At 40.5% G+C, this 20,397-nt stretch overlaps 1 protein-coding gene across 2 annotated transcripts in view; it reads left to right on the forward strand.

Annotated features, from left to right (window-relative positions):
- LOC110529064 (lysine-specific demethylase phf2) overlaps positions 1–20,397 on the forward strand; it is a 157,655-nt gene that overhangs the window by 112,890 nt on the left and 24,368 nt on the right. For both annotated transcript variants that reach the window (XM_090242159.1, XM_090242160.1), the window contains exon 19: positions 7,984–8,076. In XM_090242159.1, coding sequence (XP_090098285.1) covers positions 7,984–8,076 — 93 coding nt within the window. The remainder of the gene's footprint in view (positions 1–7,983; positions 8,077–20,397) is intronic.

Consider the following 20,397-nt stretch of genomic DNA (forward strand, 5'->3'; position numbering starts at 1 on the left):
ATTCATGTTCTATTAGAGATACATAGAGATACATGTTCCACTAGAGATATGATACATGTTCCACTAGAGATATGATACATGTTCCACTAGAGATATGATACATGTTCCACTAGAGATGTGATACATGTTCCACTAGAGATGAGATACATGTTCTATTAGAGATGAGATACATGTTCTATTAGAGATATGATACATGTTCCACTAGAGATATGATACATGTTCCACTAGAGATATGATACATGTTCTATTAGAGATATGATACATGTTCCACTAGAGATATGATACATGTTCCACTAGAGATATGATACATGTTCCACTAGAGATATCAGACATGTTCCACTAGAGATATCAGACATGTTCCACTAGAGATACATGTTCCACTAGAGATATGAGACATGTTCCACTAGAGATACATGTTCCACTAGAGATACATGTTTCACTAGAGATATGATACATGTTCCACTAGAGATATGATACATATTCCACTAGAGATATGATAAATGTTCTATTAGAGATATGATACATGTTCCCCAAGAGATATGATACATGTTCCACTAGAGATATGATACATGTTCTATTAGAGATTTGATACATGTTCCCCAAGAGATATGATACATGCTCCACTAGAGATATGATACATGTTCCACTAGAGATATGAGACATGTTCCACTAGAGATATCAGACATGTTCCACTAGAGATATGAGACATGTTCCACTAGAGATACATGTTCCACTAGAGATACATGTTCCACTAGAGATATTTGACATGTTCCACTAGAGATACATGTTCCACTAGAGATACATGTTCCACTAGAGATATTTGACATGTTCCACTAGAGATACATGTTCCACTAGAGATATGATACATGTTCTATTAGAGATTTGATACATGTTCCCCAAGAGATATGATACATGTTCCACTAGAGATATGATACATGTTCCACTAGAGATATGATACATGTTCCACTAGAGATATGATACATGTTCCACTAGAGATATGATACATGTTCCACTAGAGATATGATACATGTTCCACTAGAGATATGATACATGTTCTATTAGAGATTTGATACATGTTCCCCAAGAGATATGATACATGTTCCCCAAGAGATATGATACATGTTCCACTAGAGATATGATACATGTTCCACTAGAGATATCAGACATGTTCCACTAGAGATACATGTTCCACTAGAGATATGAGACATGTTCCACTAGAGATACATGTTCCACTAGAGATACATGTTCCACTAGAGATATTTGACATGTTCCACTAGAGAAACATGTTCCACTAGAGAGATAATTCATGTTCCACTAGAGATACATAGAGATGCATGTTTCACTACAGATATGATACATGTTCCACTAGAGATATGATACGTGTTCCACTAGAGATATTATACATGTTCTATTAGAGATTTGATACATGTTCCCCTAGAGATATGATACATGTTCCACTAGAGATATGATACATGTTCCACTAGAGATATGATACATGTTCCACTAGAGATGAGATACATGTTCTATTAGAGATGAGATACATGTTCTATTAGAGATATGATACATGTTCCACTAGAGATATGATACATGTTCCACTAGAGATATGATACATGTTCTATTAGAGATATGATACATGTTCCACTAGAGATATGATACATGTTCCACTAGAGATATGATACATGTTCCACTAGAGATATCAGACATGTTCCACTAGAGATATCAGACATGTTCCACTAGAGATACATGTTCCACTAGAGATATGAGACATGTTCCACTAGAGATACATGTTCCACTAGAGATACATGTTTCACTAGAGATATGAGACATGTTCCACTAGAGATACATGTTCCACTAGAGAGATAATTCATGTTCTATTAGAGATACATAGAGATACATGTTCCACTAGAGATACAGTGCCTTGCGAAAGTATTCGGTCGGCCCCCTTGAACTTTGCGACCTTTTGCCACATTTCAGGCTTCAAACATAAAGATATAAAACTGTATTTTTTTGTGAAGAATCAACAACAAGTGGGACACAATCATGAAGTGGAACGACATTTATTGGATATTTCAAACTTTTTTAACAAATCAAAAACTGAAGAATTGGGCGTGCAAAATTATTCAGCCCCTTTACTTTCAGTGCAGCAAACTCTCTCCAGAAGTTCAGTGAGGATCTCTGAATGATCCAATGTTGACCTAAATGACTAATGATGATAAATACAATCCACCTGTGTGTAATCAAGTCTCCGTATAAATGCACCTGCACTGTGATAGTCTCAGAGGTCCGTTAAAAGCGCAGAGAGCATCATGAAGAACAAGGAACACACCAGGCAGGTCCGAGATACTGTTGTGAAGAAGTTTAAAGCCGGATTTGGATACAAAAAGATTTCCCAAGCTTTAAACATCCCAAGGAGCACTGTGCAAGCGATAATATTGAAATGGAAGGAGTATCAGACCACTGCAAATCTACCAAGACCTGGCCGTCCCTCTAAACTTTCAGCTCATACAAGGAGAAGACTGCTCAGAGATGCAGCCAAGAGGCCCATGATCACTCTGGATGAACTGCAGAGATCTACAGCTGAGGTGGGAGACTCTGTCCATAGGACAACAATCAGTCGTATATTGCACAAATCTGGCCTTTATGGAAGAGTGGCAAGAAGAAAGCCATTTCTTAAAGATATCCATAAAAAGTGTTGTTTAAAGTTTGCCACAAGCCACCTGGGAGACACACCAAACATGTGGAAGAAAGTGCTCTGGTCAGATGAAACCAAAATTGAACTTTTTGGCAACAATGCAAAACGTTATGTTTGGCGTAAAAGCAACACAGCTCATCACCCTGAACACACCATCCCCACTGTCAAACATGGTGGTGGCAGCATCATGGTTTGGGCCTGCTTTTCTTCAGCAGGGACAGGGAAGATGGTTAAAATTGATGGGAAGATGGATGGAGCCAAATACAGGACCATTCTGGAAGAAAACCTGATGGAGTCTGCAAAAGACCTGAGACTGGGACGGAGATATGTCTTCCAACAAGACAATGATCCAAAACATAAAGCAAAATCTACAATGAAATGGTTCAAAAATAAACATATCCAGGTGTTAGAATGGCCAAGTCAAAGTCCAGACCTGAATCCAATCGAGAATCTGTGGAAAGAACTGAAAACTGCTGTTCACAAATGCTCTCCATCCAACCTCACTGAGCTCGAAATGTTTTGCAAGGAGGAATGGGAAAAAATGTCAGTCTCTCGATGTGCAAAACTGATAGAGACATACCCCAAGCGACTTACAGCTGTAATCGCAGCAAAAGGTGGCGCTACAAAGTATTAACTTAAGGGGGCTGAATAATTTTGCACGCCCAATTTTTCAGTTTTTGATTTGTTAAAAAAGTTTGAAATAGCCAATAAATGTCGTTCCACTTCATGATTGTGTCCCACTTGTTGTTGATTCTTCACAAAAAAATACAGTTTTATATCTTTATGTTTGAAGCCTGAAATGTGGCAAAAGGTCGCAAAGTTCAAGGGGGCCAAATACTTTCGCAAGGCACTGTACATAGAGATGCATGTTCCACTACAGATATGATACATGATCCACTAGAGATATGATACATGTTCCACTAGAGATATGATACATATTCCACTAGAGATATGATACATGTTCTACTAGAGATATGATACATGTTCCACTAGAGATATGAGACATGTTCCACTAGAGATACATGTTCCACTAGAGATATGAGACATGTTCCACTAGAGAGACATGTTCCACTAGAGATATGAGACATGTTCCACTAGAGATATGAGACATGTTCCACTAGAGATACATGTTCCACTAGAGATATGAGACATGTTCCACTAGAGGTACATGTTCCACTAGAGATACATAGAGATACATGTTCCACTAGAGATATGATACATGTTCCACTAGAGATATGATATGTGTTCTATTAGAGATATGATACATGTTCCACTAGAGATATGATACATGTTCCACTAGAGATACATAGAGATACATGTCCCACTAGAGATTTGATACATGTTCCACTAGAGATATGATACATGTTCTATTAGAGATATGATACATGTTCCACTAGAGATATGATACATGTTCCACTAGAGATATGATACATGTTCTACTAGAGATACATAGAGATACATGTCCCACTAGAGATTTGATACATGTTCCACTAGAGATATGATACATGTTCTATTAGAGATATGATACATGTTCCACTAGAGATATGATACATGTTCCACTAGAGATATGAGACATGTTCCACTAGAAACATGAGACATGTTCCACTAGAGATATGAGACATGTTCCACTAGAGATATGAGACATGTTCCACTAGAGATAGCCATCAGCTTGTGAGATGAACATGTCAGGCCTAGAGACATGTTCTTTAGAGCAGTTCAATAATGTTTCTAGCTGAGACAGTGGTTATATGGCCTGTGACTGAAGCTGTGTTTCTAGCTGAGACAGTGGTTATATGGCCTGTGACTGAAGCTGTGTTTCTAGCTGAGACAGTGGTTATATGGCCTGTGACTGAAGCTGTGTTTCTAGCTGAGACAGTGGTTATATGGCCTGTGACTGAAGCTGTGTTTCTAGCTGAGACAGTGGTTATATGGCCTGTGACTGAAGCTGTGTTTCTAGCTGAGACAGTGGTTATATGGCCTGTGACTGAAGCTGTGTTTCTAGCTGAGACAGTGGTTATATGGCCTGTGACTGAAGCTGTGTTTCTAGTTGAGACAGTGGTTATATGGCCTGTGACTGAAGCTGTGTTTCTAGCTGAGACAGTGGTTATACGGCCTTTGCCTGAAGCTGTGTTTCTAGCTGAGACATTGGTTATCCAGCCTGTAACTGAAGCTGTGTTTCTACCTGAGACAGTGGTTATACAGCCTGTAACTGAAGCTGTGTTTCTAGCTGAGACAGTGGTTATATGGCCTGTAATTGAAGCTGTGTTTCTAGCTGAGACAGTGGTTATACGGCCTGTGACTGAAGCTGTGTTTCTAGCTGAGACAGTTGTTATACAGCCTGTAACTGAAGCTGTGTTTCTAGCTGAGACAGTGGTTATACGGCCTGTGACTGAAGCTGTGTTTCTAGCTGAGACAGTTGTTATACAGCCTGTAACTGAAGCTGTGTTTCTAGCTGAGACAGTGGTTATACGGCCTGTGACTGAAGCTGTGTTTCTAGCTGAGACAGTTGTTATACAGCCTGTAACTGAAGCTGTGTTTCTAGCTGAGACAGTGGTTATACGGCCTGTGACTGAAGCTGTGTTTCTAGCTGAGACAGTTGTTATACAGCCTGTAACTGAAGCTGTGTTTCTAGCTGAGACAGTGGTTATACGGCCTGTGACTGCAGAGTTGTGCGTTTCCTTAACGCTTCCCTCCAGTCTGATCTGCTCGCAGGTGTGCTTAAAACAGATTGACCTCTGTTGTATTAACATGTGGCTGCCTCAATCTAATTTAAGCCAGGATATTTGAATTAAAACTAGATTACAGAGATATGTGTTTAGGTTTCTCTACCTCCTTTACAAAATCTCCACCTTCAAGTTGTGTCTTCCAGAATGGGTTCCCTGTGAGGCCTATCCAACAACAACACCACTGCCCCTTTCAGCCTTTTCATCTCCCATCATCATCACTTAAATCTGTTGTTTTAATTACTTTCAGAATCCCACAACTCTAATTAGTCATTAGTGGCACGAACATTCTCATTCTAGAACCCCCCCCGAATTCTCATACCACCAGTCCTAGTTCTAGCAAGGCGTTCTGTCAGTTCTCACAGACTTCCCCTTCGTCTGTAAACACCTAATTATTTTATCTCGATCATTTCATGATCGAAAAGCAAACTGTGTGCGCTTAACTGTGGTGGTGTTCAAAGAGCTGGGAGGGAGGGAGGGAACAGCTGCTTCACAGCTGTAGAGAGAGAGCAGACATCATCCAGCATGTCAGTGTTAATGCAGGGGAAACCAAATTCTGCAGGAATGCGCATCATCATCATCATCACGTTAGTAATTAGATCGGTTGGCCTCTGCTATGTGACATCATTAGATAGAAACATGGCTCTTTTAGAAATTGGAGAGAAGAAGAGGATGAAAGAGGATGGAAGGAATTGAAGGACCAGTGGAAATCAAATGCTGAATACAACAGGTGTAGTAGACCTCACAGTGAAATGCTGAATACAACAGGTGTAGTAGACCTCACAGTGAAATGCTGAATACAACAGGTGTAGTAGACCTCACAGTGAAATGCTGAATACAACAGGTGTAGTAGACCTCACAGTGAAATGATGAATACAACAGGTGTAGTAGACCTCACAGTGAAATGCTGAATACAACAGGTGTAGTAGACCTTACAGTGAAATGCTGAATACAACAGGTGTAGTAGACCTTACAGTGAAATGATGAATACAACAGGTGTAGTAGACCTTACAGTGAAATGCTGAATACAACAGGTGTAGTAGACCTTACAATGAAATGCTGAATACAACAGGTGTAGTAGACCTTACAATGAAATGCTGAATACAACAGGTGTAGTAGACCTTACAGTGAAATGCTGAATACAACAGGTGTAGTAGACCTTATAGTGAAATGCTGAATACAACAGGTGTAGTAGACCTCACAGGGAAATGCTGAATACAACAGGTGTAGTAGACCTTACAGTGAAATGCTGACTACAACAGGTGTAGTAGACCTTACAGTGAAATGCTGAATACAACAGGTGTAGTAGACCTTACAGTGAAATGCTGAATACAACAGGTGTAGTAGACCTTACAGTGAAATGCTGAATACAACAGGTGTAGAAGACCTTCCAGTGAAATGCTGAATACAACAGGTGTAGTAGACCTCACAGTGAAATGCTGAATACAACAGGTGTAGTAGACCTCACAGTGAAATGCTGAATACAACAGGTGTAGTAGACCTCACAGTGAAATGCTGAATACAACAGGTGTAGTAGACCTTACAGTGAAATGCTGAATACAACAGGTGTAGTAGACCTTACAGTGAAATGCTGAATACAACAGGTGTAGTAGACCTCACAGTGAAATGCTGAATACAACAGGTGTAGAAGACCTTACAGTGAAATGCTGAATACAACAGGTGTAGTAGACCTCACAGTGAAATGCTGAATACAACAGTGTAGTAGACCTTACAGTGAAATGCCGTATACAACAGGTGTAGACCTTAATGTAAAATGATTACTTACAAGCCCTTAACCAACAAAGCAGTTTTATATACAGGGGGTACCGGTACAGAGTCAGTGTGGAGACTATATACAGGGGGTACCGGTACAGAGTCAATGTGAAGGCTATATACAGGGGGTACCAGTACAGAGTCAATGTGGAGGCTATATACAGGGGGTACCGGTGCAGAGTCAATGTGGAGGCTATATACAGGGTGTACCAGTACAGAGTCAATGTGGAGGCTATATACAGGGGTTACCGGTACAGAGTCAATGTGGAGGCTAATAGTCTGGGTAGCTATTTGATTAGATGTTCAGGAGTCTTATGACTTGGTGGTAGAAGCTGTTTAGAAGCCTCTTGGACATAGACTTGGCGCTCCGGTACCGCTTGCCTTGCGGTAGCAGAGAGAACAGTCTATGACTAGGGTGGCTGGAGTCTTTAACACTTTTTTGGGCCTTCCTCTGAAGGAAGCTTGGCCCCAGTGATATACTGGGCCGTACACACTACCATCTGTAGTGCCTTGCGGTTGGAGGCTGAGCAGTTTCCATACCAGGCCGTGATGCAACCATGCTCTCGATGATGCAGCTGTAAAACCTTTTGAGGATCTGAGGACCCATGCCAAACCTTTCAGTCTCCTGAGGGGGAACAGGTTTTGTCGTGCCCTCTTCATGAGTGTCTTGGTGAGCTTGGACCATGTTAGTTTGTTGGTGATGTGGACACCAAGGAACTTGAAGCTTTTAGACAGACAGTGTTGAGCTGTGGATGTATGAGTACTAACTAACCAGAGGGTGTGTGTTTGTTCCAGTTTACCCATCTCTGGAGTCTGAAGAGGATAACCCTGTCTTCAAATCCAGATCCAAGAAGAGGAAAGGTTCAGACACTCCATACAGCCCCACAGGTACTGTACACCTGTCTCTAATACTGTATAGATGAAAGGTTCAGACACTCTACAGCCCCATAGGTACACTACACCTGTCTCTAATACTGTATAGATGAAAGGTTCAGACACTCTACAGCTCCACAGGTACACTACACCTGTCTCTAATACTGTATAGGTGAAAGGTTCAGACACTCTATACAAAGTGTCAGTTCCATGTTTCATGAGCTGAAATTAAAGATCCCAGAAATGTCTTGCAAATTTTGTTCACAAATATGTTTATATCCTGAGGAACAGGAGAAGAGCTGTCAGACCTTATGGCATTACTCAATGACATTGACCCCAATCTCAAATTCACTATTGAATGTGACACTCAACGTCATCACCTCGGTATGTAGTTTGAGAAATCAACAGGAAACCTGTTTACAACTCTGTACAGAAAAGAAACGGACAGAAATACTCTATTACAAGGGGGACAGCTTCCACCCTGAGCCGTTAAAAAGAGGACGTCCAAGAGGCCCGTTGTTCAGATTGTGTCGTATATGCCACTCCACAGAGGATTATCTAGAAAAACACAGAGATGCGCAACAGGTTTCTAAGAGGAGGCTACTCTCTATAATGTGTGGATGAAGCTCTTAATGTGGCATTAGGGGAAACAGATGAACTACTACCAAAAAGCCCAACTAGGACTAAAGGACACTCTGAAATGTTCACCACCACATACTTTAACTCGCGCAAAGACGCTGTCAAGGAAACACTGGCCTGTTTTATCATGGGACCAGCAACAAACACTGGCCTGTTTTATCATGGGACCAGCAACAAACACTGGCCTGTTTTATCATGGGACCAGCAACAAACGCTGGCTTGTTTTATCATGGGACCAGCAACAAACACTGGCCTGTTTTATCATGGGACCAGCAACAAACACTGGCTTGTTTTATCATGGGACCAGCAACAAACACTGGCCTGTTTTATCATGGGACCAGCAACAAACACTGGCTTATTTTATCATGGGACTCAGTTCTGCCAGCTGAATTTACGAACTCACCAACTGCCAGCCAAAATGAGCTCTTTTCCGTCCTCGTCCGAATGGTAGCTATAAATGCAGAGGCAGCACACAGTGCAACAATATGATGAAGTGTGAATATTTCTGCCACCCACACACAGGAAAACAGTTCCTAATAAATGACATTATTACGTGTTCCACCACCCATGTTATCTACATGATTAAATGTCCATGTGGGCTGTGTTATGTAGGTAAAACATCTCGTTCTCTCAAACAGAGAACTAGTGAACATAAAAGTTAAATCAGGGGAAACGACAGGGATTATCCAGTCGCAGTACATTTTAATGACCTAAAGCATGACATTTCTACCTTTTAGATTTTGCGGCAGAGAGAAAGTTAAGATATCAGACAGAGGAGGTGATATTAATAGTACTCTAAGTTAAAGGGAATGTTTTGGGGATTTTCACCCTCCAGACATTATTTCCTGAAGGTCTTAATGATGAAATGCCCATGTATGTTATGTTGTAAATGTGAACATGAATTAATGCCACCACTTCAGCCTACTCTTGAGTTTTTTTTCCTGCACTGTACCCAATGATTCATGAAAACGTGTTTGGTGGGTCGATGTCCTCATTGTGGTTTTACAGACTTGTTTAATACGTTTTATGTACACACATTATTTGAGAATGTATGAAATGCACATTGTTAAATTTGGTAACACTTGCCTTGGTTTCCCTCAACTCCAACCCCATTAGATTCATTGAACGGAAATTATAAACACTCACAAAAGCTCTGACGAAGGCCTTGAGGCCGACACGTAAAGGTTATAAAAGAGCAGTGATACTATCCAGAGCAGTGATACTATCCAGACTAGTGATACTATCCAGAGCAGTGATACTATCCAGAGTAGAGATACTATACAGAGTAGTGATACTATCTAGAGCAGTGATACTATCCAGAGCAGTGATACTATCCAGAGCAGTGATACTATCCAGAGCAGTGATACTATCCAGAGTAGAGATACTATCTAGAGCAGTGATACTATCCATAGCAGTGATACAATCCAGAGCAGTGATACAATCCAGAGCAGTGATACAATCCAGAGCAGTGATACAATCCAGAGCAGTGATACAATCCAGAGCAGTGATACTATCCAGACTAGTGATACTATCCAGACTAGTGATACTATCCAGAGCAGTGATACAATCCGTAGCAGTGATACAATCCAGAGCAGTAATACAATCCAGAGCAGTGATACAATCCAGAGCAGCGATACTATCAAGAGCAGTGATACTATCCAGAGCAGTGATACAATCCAGAGCAGTGATACTATCCAGACTAGTGATACAATCCAGAGCAGTGATACAATCCAGAGCAGTGATACTATCCAGACTAGTGATACTATCCAGAGCAGTGATACAATCCAGAGCAGTGATACTATCCAGACTAGTGATACTATCCAGAGCAGTGATACAATCCAGAGTAGTGATACTATCCAGACTAGTGATACTATCCAGAGCAGTGATACAATCCAGAGCAGTGATACAATCCAGACTAGTGATACTATCCAGAGCAGTGATACAATCCAGAGCAGTGTTACTATCCAGACTAGTGATACTATCCAGACTAGTGATACTATCCAGACTAGTGATACTATCCAGAGTAGTGATACTATCCAGACTAGTGATACTATCCAGACTAGTGATACTATCCAGAGCAGTGATACAATCCAGAGCAGTGATACTATCCAGAGCAGTAATACAATCCAGAGCAGTGATACAATCCAGAGCAGTGATACTATCCAGAGTAGTGATACTATCTAGAGTAGTGATACTATCCAGAGTAGTGATACTAGTCAGAGTAGTGATACTAGTCAGAGTAGTGATACTATCTAGAGTAGTGATACTATCCAGAGTAGTGATACTAGTCAGAGTAGTGATACTAGTCAGAGTAGTGATACTATCTAGAGTAGTGATACTATCCAGAGTAGTGATACTAGTCAGAGTAGTGATACTAGTCAGAGTAGTGATACTATCCAGAGTAGTGATACTAGTCAGAGTAGTGATACTAGTCAGAGTAGTGATACTATCAAAAGCAGTGATACTATCCAGAGTAGTGATACTATCAGAGCAGTGATACTATCCATAGCAGTGATACTATCCAGAGTAGTGATACTAGTAGTGATACTATCCAGAGCAGTGATACTATCCAGAGTAGTGATACTAGTAGTGATACTATCCAGAGTAGTGATACTATCCAGAGTAGTGATACTAGTAGTGATACTATCCAGAGCAGTGATACTATCCAGAGTAGTGATACTAGCAGTGATACTATCCAGAGCAGTGATACTAGTAGTGATACTATCCAGAGCAGTGATACTATCCAGAGTAGTGATACTATCCAGAGCAGTGATACTAGTAGTGATACTATCCAGAGCAGTGATACTATCCAGAGTAGTGATACTATCCAGAGCAGTGATACTAGTAGTGATACTATCCAGAGTAGTGATACTACCCAGAGTAGTGATACTAGTCAGAGTAGTGATACTAGTCAGAGTAGTGATACTATCCAGAGTAGTGATACTATCCAGAGTAGTGATACTATCAAAAGCAGTGATACTATCCAGAGTAGTGATACTATCAGAGCAGTGATACTATCCAGAGCAGTGATACTAGTAGTGATACTATCCAGAGTAGTGATACTATCCAGAGCAGTGATACTAGTAGTGATACTATCCAGAGTAGTGATACTAGTAGTGATACTATCCAGAGTAGTGATACTATCCAGAGCAGTGATACTAGTAGTGATACTATCCAGAGTAGTGATACTATCCAGAGCAGTGATACTAGTAGTGATACTATCCAGAGTAGTGATACTATCCAGAGCAGTGATACTAGTAGTGATACTATCCAGAGTAGTGATACTATCCAGAGTAGTGATACTATCCAGAGCAGTGATACTAGTAGTGATACTATCCAGAGTAGTGATACTATCCAGAGTAGTGATACTATCCAGAGTAGTGATACTAGTCAGAGTAGTGATACTAGTCAGAGCAGTGATACTATCAAAAGCAGTGATACTATCCAGAGTAGTGATACTATCCAGAGTAGTGATACTATCCAGAGTAGTGATACTATCCAGAGCAGTGATACTAGTAGTGATACTATCCAGAGTAGTGATACTATCCAGAGCAGTGATACTAGTAGTGATACTATCCAAAGTAGTGATACTATCCAGAGTAGTGATACTATCCAGACTAGTGATACTATCCAGAGCAGTGATACAATCCAGAGCAGTGATACTATCCAGAGCAGTAATACAATCCAGAGCAGTGATACAATCCAGAGCAGTGATACTAGTCAGAGTAGTGATACTATCAGAGCAGTGATACTAGTCAGAGTAGTGATACTAGTCAGAGCAGTGATACTATCAATCAAAATTCAATCAAATTTATTTTATATAGCCCTTCGTACATCAGCTGATATCTCAAAGTGCTGTACAGAAAACCAGCCTAAAACCCCAAACAGCAAGCAATGCAGGTGAAGAAGCACGGTGGCTAGGAAAAACTCCCTAGAAAGGCCAAAACCTAGGAAGAAACCTAGAGAGGAACCAGGCTATGTGGGGTGGCCAGTCCTCTTCCGGCTGTGCCGGGTGGAGATTATAACAAAACATGGTCAAGATGTTCAAATGTTCATAAATGACCAGCATGGTCGAATAATAATAAGGCAGAATAGTTGAAACTGGAGCAGCAGCACAGTCAGGTGGACTGGGGACAGCAAGGAGTCATCATGTCAGGTATTCCTGGGGCATGGTCCTAGGGCTCAGGTCCTCCGAGAGAGAGAAAGAAAGAGAGAATTAGAGAGAGCATATGTGGGATGGCCAGTCCTCTTCTGGCTGTGCCGGGTGGAGATTATAACAGAACATGGCCAAGATGTTCAAATGTTCATAAATGATCAGCATGGTTGAATAATAATAAGGCAGAACAGTTGAAACTGGAGCAGCAGCACAGCCAGGTGGACTGGGGACAGCAAGGAGTCATCATGTCAGGTAGTCCTGGGGCATGGTCCTAGGGCTCAGGTCCTCCGAGAGAGAGAAAGAGGGAAGGAGAGAATTAGAGAACGCACACTTAGATTCACACAGGACACCGAATAGGACAGGAGAAGTACTATCCAGAGTAGTGATACTATCCAGAGCAGTGATACTAGTAGTGATACTATCCAGAGTAGTGATACTATCAAGAGCAGTGATACTATCCAGAGTAGTGATACTATCCAGAGTAGTGATACTAGTAGTGATACTATCCAGAGTAGTGATACTATCCAGAGTAGTGATACTAGTCAGAGCAGTGATACTATCAAGAGTAGTGATACTATCCAGAGCAGTGATACTATCCAGAGTAGTGATACTATCCAGAGCAGTGATACTATCCAGAGCAGTGATACAATCCAGAGTAGTGATACAATCCATAGCAGTGATACAATCCAGAGCAGTGATACTATCCAGAGCAGTGATACAATCCAGAGCAGTGATACAATCCAGAGCAGTGATACTATCCAGACTAGTGATACTATCCAGAGTAGTGATACTATCCAGAGCAGTGATACAATCCAGAGCAGTGATACAATCCAGAGCAGTGATACAATCCAGAGCAGTGATACAATCCAGAGCAGTGATACTATCCAGACTAGTGATACTATCCAGAGCAGTGATACTATCCAGAGTAGTGATACTATCCAGACTAGTGATACTATCCAGAGCAGTGATACTATCCAGAGTAGTGATACTATCCAGAGCAGTGATACTATCCAGAGCAGTGATACTATCCAGAGTAGTGATACTATCTAGAGTAGTGATACTATCCAGAGCAGTGATACTATCCAGAGTAGTGATACTATCCAGACTAGTGATACTATCCAGACTAGTGATACTATCCAGAGTAGTGATACTATCCAGACTAGTGATACTATCCAGACCAGTGATACTATCCAGACTAGTGATACTATCCAGACTAGTGATACTATCCAGACTAGTGATACTATCAGAGTAGTGATACTATCCAGAGCAGTGATACTATCCAGAGCAGTTATACTAGCAGTGATACTATCCAGAGCAGTGATACTATCCAGAGTAGTGATACTATCCAGACTAGTGATACTATCCAGAGTAGTGATACTATCCAGACTAGTGATACTATCCAGACCAGTGATACTATCCAGACTAGTGATACTATCCAGACTAGCTATCCAGACTAGTGATACTATCCAGAGCAGTGATACAATCCAGAGCAGTGATACAATCCAGAGCAGTTATACTATCCAGAGCAGTGATACAATCCAGAGTAGTGATACTATCCAGAGCAGTGATACTAGTAGTGAGACTATCCAGAGTAGTGATACTATCTAGAGTAGTGATACTATCCAGAGTAGTGATACTAGTCAGAGTAGTGATACTAGTCAGAGTAGTGATACTATCTAGAGTAGTGATACTATCTAGAGTAGTGATACTATCCAGAGTAGTGATACTATCCAGAGTAGTGATACTAGTCAGAGTAGTGATACTAGTCAGAGTAGTGATACTAGTCAGAGTAGTGATACTAGTCAGAGTAGTGATACTATCAAAAGCAGTGATACTATCCAGAGTAGTGTGAACTAGTAGTGATACTATCCAGAGTAGTGATACTATCCAGAGCAGTGATACTAGTAGTGATACTATCCAGAGTAGTGATACTACCCAGAGTAGTGATACTAGTCAGAGTAGTGATACTAGTCAGAGTAGTGATACTATCCAGAGCAGTGATACTATCCAGAGTAGTGATACTATCCAGAGTAGTGATACTATCCAGAGCAGTGATACTAGTAGTGATACTATCCAGAGTAGTGATACTATCCAGAGCAGTGATACTAGTAGTGATACTATCCAGAGTAGTGATACTAGTCAGAGTAGTGATACTAGTCAGAGTAGTGATACTAGTCAGAGTAGTGATACTAGTCAGAGTAGTGATACTTGTCAGAGTAGTGATACTATCCAGAGCAGTGATACTATCCAGAGTAGTGATACTATCCAGAGCAGTGATACTATCCAGAGTAGTGATACTATCCAGAGTAGTGATACTATCCAGAGTAGTGATACTAGTCAGAGCAGTGATACTATCAAGAGTAGTGATACTATCCAGAGTAGTGATACTATCCAGAGTAGTGATACTATCCAGAGTAGTGATACTAGCAGTGATACTATCAAGAGCAGTGATACTATCTAGAGTAGTGATACTATCTAGAGTAGTGATACTATCCAGAGTAGTGATACTAGTCAGATTAGTGATACTATCCACAGTAGTGATACTATCCAGAGTAGTGATACTAGTAGTGATACTATCCAGAGCAGTGATACTAGTAGTGATACTATCCAGAGTAGTGATACTATCCAGAGTAGTTATACTATCCAGAGTAGTGATACTAGCAGTGATACTATCCAGAGCAGTGATACTATCCAGAGTAGTGATACTAGCAGTGATACTATCCAGAGCAGTGATACTATCAAGAGCAGTGATACTATCTAGAGTAGTGATACTATCCATAGTAGTGATACTAGCAGTGATACTATCCAGAGCAGTGATACTATCCAGAGTAGTGATACTATCCAGAGTAGTGATACTATCCAGAGCACTGATACTATCCAGAGTAGTGATACTATCCAGAGCAGTGATGCTATCCAGAGCACTGATACTATCTAGAGTAGTGATACTATCCAGAGTAGTGATACTATCCAGAGTAGTGATACTAGTCAGATTAGTGATACTATCCAGAGTAGTGATACTATCCAGAGTAGTGATACTAGTAGTGATATTATCCAGAGCAGTGATACTAGCAGTGATACTATCCAGAGTAGTGATACTATCCAGAGTAGTGATACTATCCAGAGTAGTGATACTATCTAGAGTAGTTATACTATCCAGAGTAGTGATACTAGCAGTGATACTATCCAGAGCAGTGATACTATCCAGAGTAGTGATACTAGCAGTGATACTATCCAGAGCAGTGATACTATCAAGAGCAGTGATACTATCTAGAGTAGTGATACTATCCATAGTAGTGATACTAGCAGTGATACTATCCAGAGCAGTGATACTATCAAGAGTAGTGATACTATCCATAGTAGTTATACTAGCAGTGATACTATCCAGAGCAGTGATACTATCCAGAGTAGTGATACTATCCAGAGCAGTGATACTATCCAGAGCAGTGATACAAGCCAGAGTAGTGATACAATCCATAGCAGTGATACAATCCAGAGCAGTGATACTATCCAGAGCAGTGATACAATCCAGAGCAGTGATACAATCCAGAGCAGTGATACTATCCAGACTAGTGATACTATCCAGAGTAGTGATACTATCCAGAGCAGTGATACAATCCAGAGCAGTGATACAATCCAGAGCAGTGATACAATCCAGAGCAGTGATACAATCCAGAGCAGTGATACTATCCAGACTAGTGATACTATCCAGAGCAGTGATACTATCCAGAGTAGTGATACTATCCAGACTAGTGATACTATCCAGAGCAGTGATACTATCCAGGGTAGTGATACTATCCAGAGCAGTGATACTATCCAGAGCAGTGATACTATCCAGAGTAGTGATACTATCTAGAGTAGTGATACTATCCAGAGCAGTGATACTATCCAGAGTAGTGATACTATCCAGACTAGTGATACTATCCAGACTAGTGATACTATCCAGAGTAGTGATACTATCCAGACTAGTGATACTATCCAGACCAGTGATACTATCCAGACTAGTGATACTATCCAGACTAGTGATACTATCCAGACTAGTGATACTATCAGAGTAGTGATACTATCCAGAGCAGTGATACTATCCAGAGCAGTTATACTAGCAGTGATACTATCCAGAGCAGTGATACTATCCAGAGTAGTGATACTATCCAGACTAGTGATACTATCCAGAGTAGTGATACTATCCAGACTAGTGATACTATCCAGACCAGTGATACTATCCAGACTAGTGATACTATCCAGACTAGCTATCCAGACTAGTGATACTATCCAGAGCAGTGATACAATCCAGAGCAGTGATACAATCCAGAGCAGTTATACTATCCAGAGCAGTGATACAATCCAGAGTAGTGATACTATCCAGAGCAGTGATACTAGTAGTGAGACTATCCAGAGTAGTGATACTATCTAGAGTAGTGATACTATCCAGAGTAGTGATACTAGTCAGAGTAGTGATACTAGTCAGAGTAGTGATACTATCTAGAGTAGTGATACTATCTAGAGTAGTGATACTATCCAGAGTAGTGATACTATCCAGAGTAGTGATACTAGTCAGAGTAGTGATACTAGTCAGAGTAGTGATACTAGTCAGAGTAGTGATACTAGTCAGAGTAGTGATACTATCAAAAGCAGTGATACTATCCAGAGTAGTGATACTAGTAGTGATACTATCCAGAGTAGTGATACTATCCAGAGCAGTGATACTAGTAGTGATACTACCCAGAGTAGTGATACTAGTCAGAGTAGTGATACTAGTCAGAGTAGTGATACTAGTCAGAGTAGTGATACTATCCAGAGCAGTGATACTATCCAGAGTAGTGATACTATCCAGAGTAGTGATACTATCCAGAGCAGTGATACTAGTAGTGATACTATCCAGAGTAGTGATACTATCCAGAGCAGTGATACTAGTAGTGATACTATCCAGAGTAGTGATACTAGTCAGAGTAGTGATACTAGTCAGAGTAGTGATACTAGTCAGAGTAGTGATACTTGTCAGAGTAGTGATACTATCCAGAGCAGTGATACTATCCAGAGTAGTGATACTATCCAGAGCAGTGATACTATCCAGAGTAGTGATACTATCCAGAGTAGTGATACTATCCAGAGTAGTGATACTAGTCAGAGCAGTGATACTATCAAGAGTAGTGATACTATCCAGAGTAGTGATACTATCCAGAGTAGTGATACTATCCAGAGTAGTGATACTAGCAGTGATACTATCAAGAGCAGTGATACTATCTAGAGTAGTGATACTATCTAGAGTAGTGATACTATCCAGAGTAGTGATACTAGTCAGATTAGTGATACTATCCAGAGTAGTGATACTATCCAGAGTAGTGATACTAGTAGTGATACTATCCAGAGCAGTGATACTAGTAGTGATACTATCCAGAGTAGTGATACTATCCAGAGTAGTTATACTATCCAGAGTAGTGATACTAGCAGTGATACTATCCAGAGCAGTGATACTATCCAGAGTAGTGATACTAGCAGTGATACTATCCAGAGCAGTGATACTATCAAGAGCAGTGATACTATCTAGAGTAGTGATACTATCCATAGTAGTGATACTAGCAGTGATACTATCCAGAGCAGTGATACTATCCAGAGTAGTGATACTATCCAGAGTAGTGATACTATCCAGAGCACTGATACTATCCAGAGTAGTGATACTATCCAGAGCAGTGATGCTATCCAGAGCACTGATACTATCTAGAGTAGTGATACTATCCAGAGTAGTGATACTATCCAGAGTAGTGATACTAGTCAGATTAGTGATACTATCCAGAGTAGTGATACTATCCAGAGTAGTGATACTATCCAGAGTAGTGATACTATCCAGAGTAGTGATACTATCTAGAGTAGTTATACTATCCAGAGTAGTGATACTAGCAGTGATACTATCCAGAGCAGTGATACTATCCAGAGTAGTGATACTAGCAGTGATACTATCCAGAGCAGTGATACTATCAAGAGCAGTGATACTATCTAGAGTAGTGATACTATCCATAGTAGTGATACTAGCAGTGATACTATCCAGAGCAGTGATACTATCAAGAGTAGTGATACTATCCATAGTAGTTATACTAGCAGTGATACTATCCAGAGCAGTGATACTATCCAGAGTAGTGATACTATCCAGAGTAGTGATACTATCCTGAGCACTGATACTATCCAGAGTAGTGATACTATCTAGAGTAGTGATACTATCCAGAGTAGTGATACTATCCAGAGCAGTGATACTATCCAGAGCACTGATACTATCTAGAGTAGTGATACTATCTAGAGTAGTGATACTATCCAGAGTAGTGATACTATCCAGAGTAGTGATACTAGTCAGATTAGTGATACTAGTCAGAGTAGTGATACTAGTCAGAGTAGTGATACTAGTCAGAGTAGTGATACTATCAAAAGCAGTGATACTATCCAGAGTAGTGATACTATCAGAGCAGTGATACTATCCAGAGTAGTGATACTATCCAGAGCAGTGATACTAGTAGTGAGACTATCCAGAGTAGTGATACTATCCAGAGCAGTGATACTATCCAGAGTAGTGATACTATCCAGAGCAGTGATACTAGTAGTGAGACTATCCAGAGTAGTGATACTATCCAGAGCAGTGATACTAGTAGTGATACTATCCAGAGTAGTGATACTATCCAGAGTAGTGATACTATCCAGAGCAGTGATACTAGTAGTGAGACTATCCAGAGTAGTGATACTAGTCAGAGTAGTGATACTAGTCAGAGTAGTGATACTATCAAAAGCAGTGATACTATCCAGAGTAGTGATACTATCAGAGCAGTGATACTAGCAGAGCAGTGATACTAGCAGAGCAGTGATACTATCCAGAGTAGTGATACTATCCAGAGTAGTGATACTATCCAGAGCAGTGATACTATCCAGAGTAGTGATACTATCCAGAGCAGTGATACTATCCAGAGTAGTGATACTATCCAGAGTAGTTATACTAGTAGTGATACTATCCAGAGTAGTGATACTATCCAGAGTAGTGATACTAGTCAGAGCAGTGATACTATCAAGAGTAGTGATACTATCCAGAGTAGTGATACTATCCAGAGTAGTGATACTATCCAGAGTAGTGATACTAGCAGTGATACTATCAAGAGCAGTGATACTATCTAGAGTAGTGATACTATCTAGAGTAGTGATACTATCCAGAGTAGTGATACTAGTCAGATTAGTGATACTATCCAGAGTAGTGATACTATCCAGAGTAGTGATACTAGTAGTGATACTATCCAGAGCAGTGATACTAGTAGTGATACTATCCAGAGTAGTGATACTATCCAGAGTAGTTATACTATCCAGAGTAGTGATACTAGCAGTGATACTATCCAGAGTAGTGATACTATCCATAGTAGTTATACTAGCAGTGATACTATCCAGAGCAGTGATACTATCCAGAGTAGTGATACTATCCAGAGTAGTGATACTATCCTGAGCACTGATACTATCCAGAGTAGTGATACTATCCAGAGCAGTGATACTATCCAGAGCACTGATACTATCTAGAG

This window comes from Oncorhynchus mykiss, chromosome 7, assembly GCF_057628025.1.
Source record: "Oncorhynchus mykiss isolate SJ-2025 chromosome 7, ASM5762802v1, whole genome shotgun sequence".
Lineage (NCBI taxonomy): Eukaryota > Metazoa > Chordata > Actinopteri > Salmoniformes > Salmonidae > Oncorhynchus > Oncorhynchus mykiss.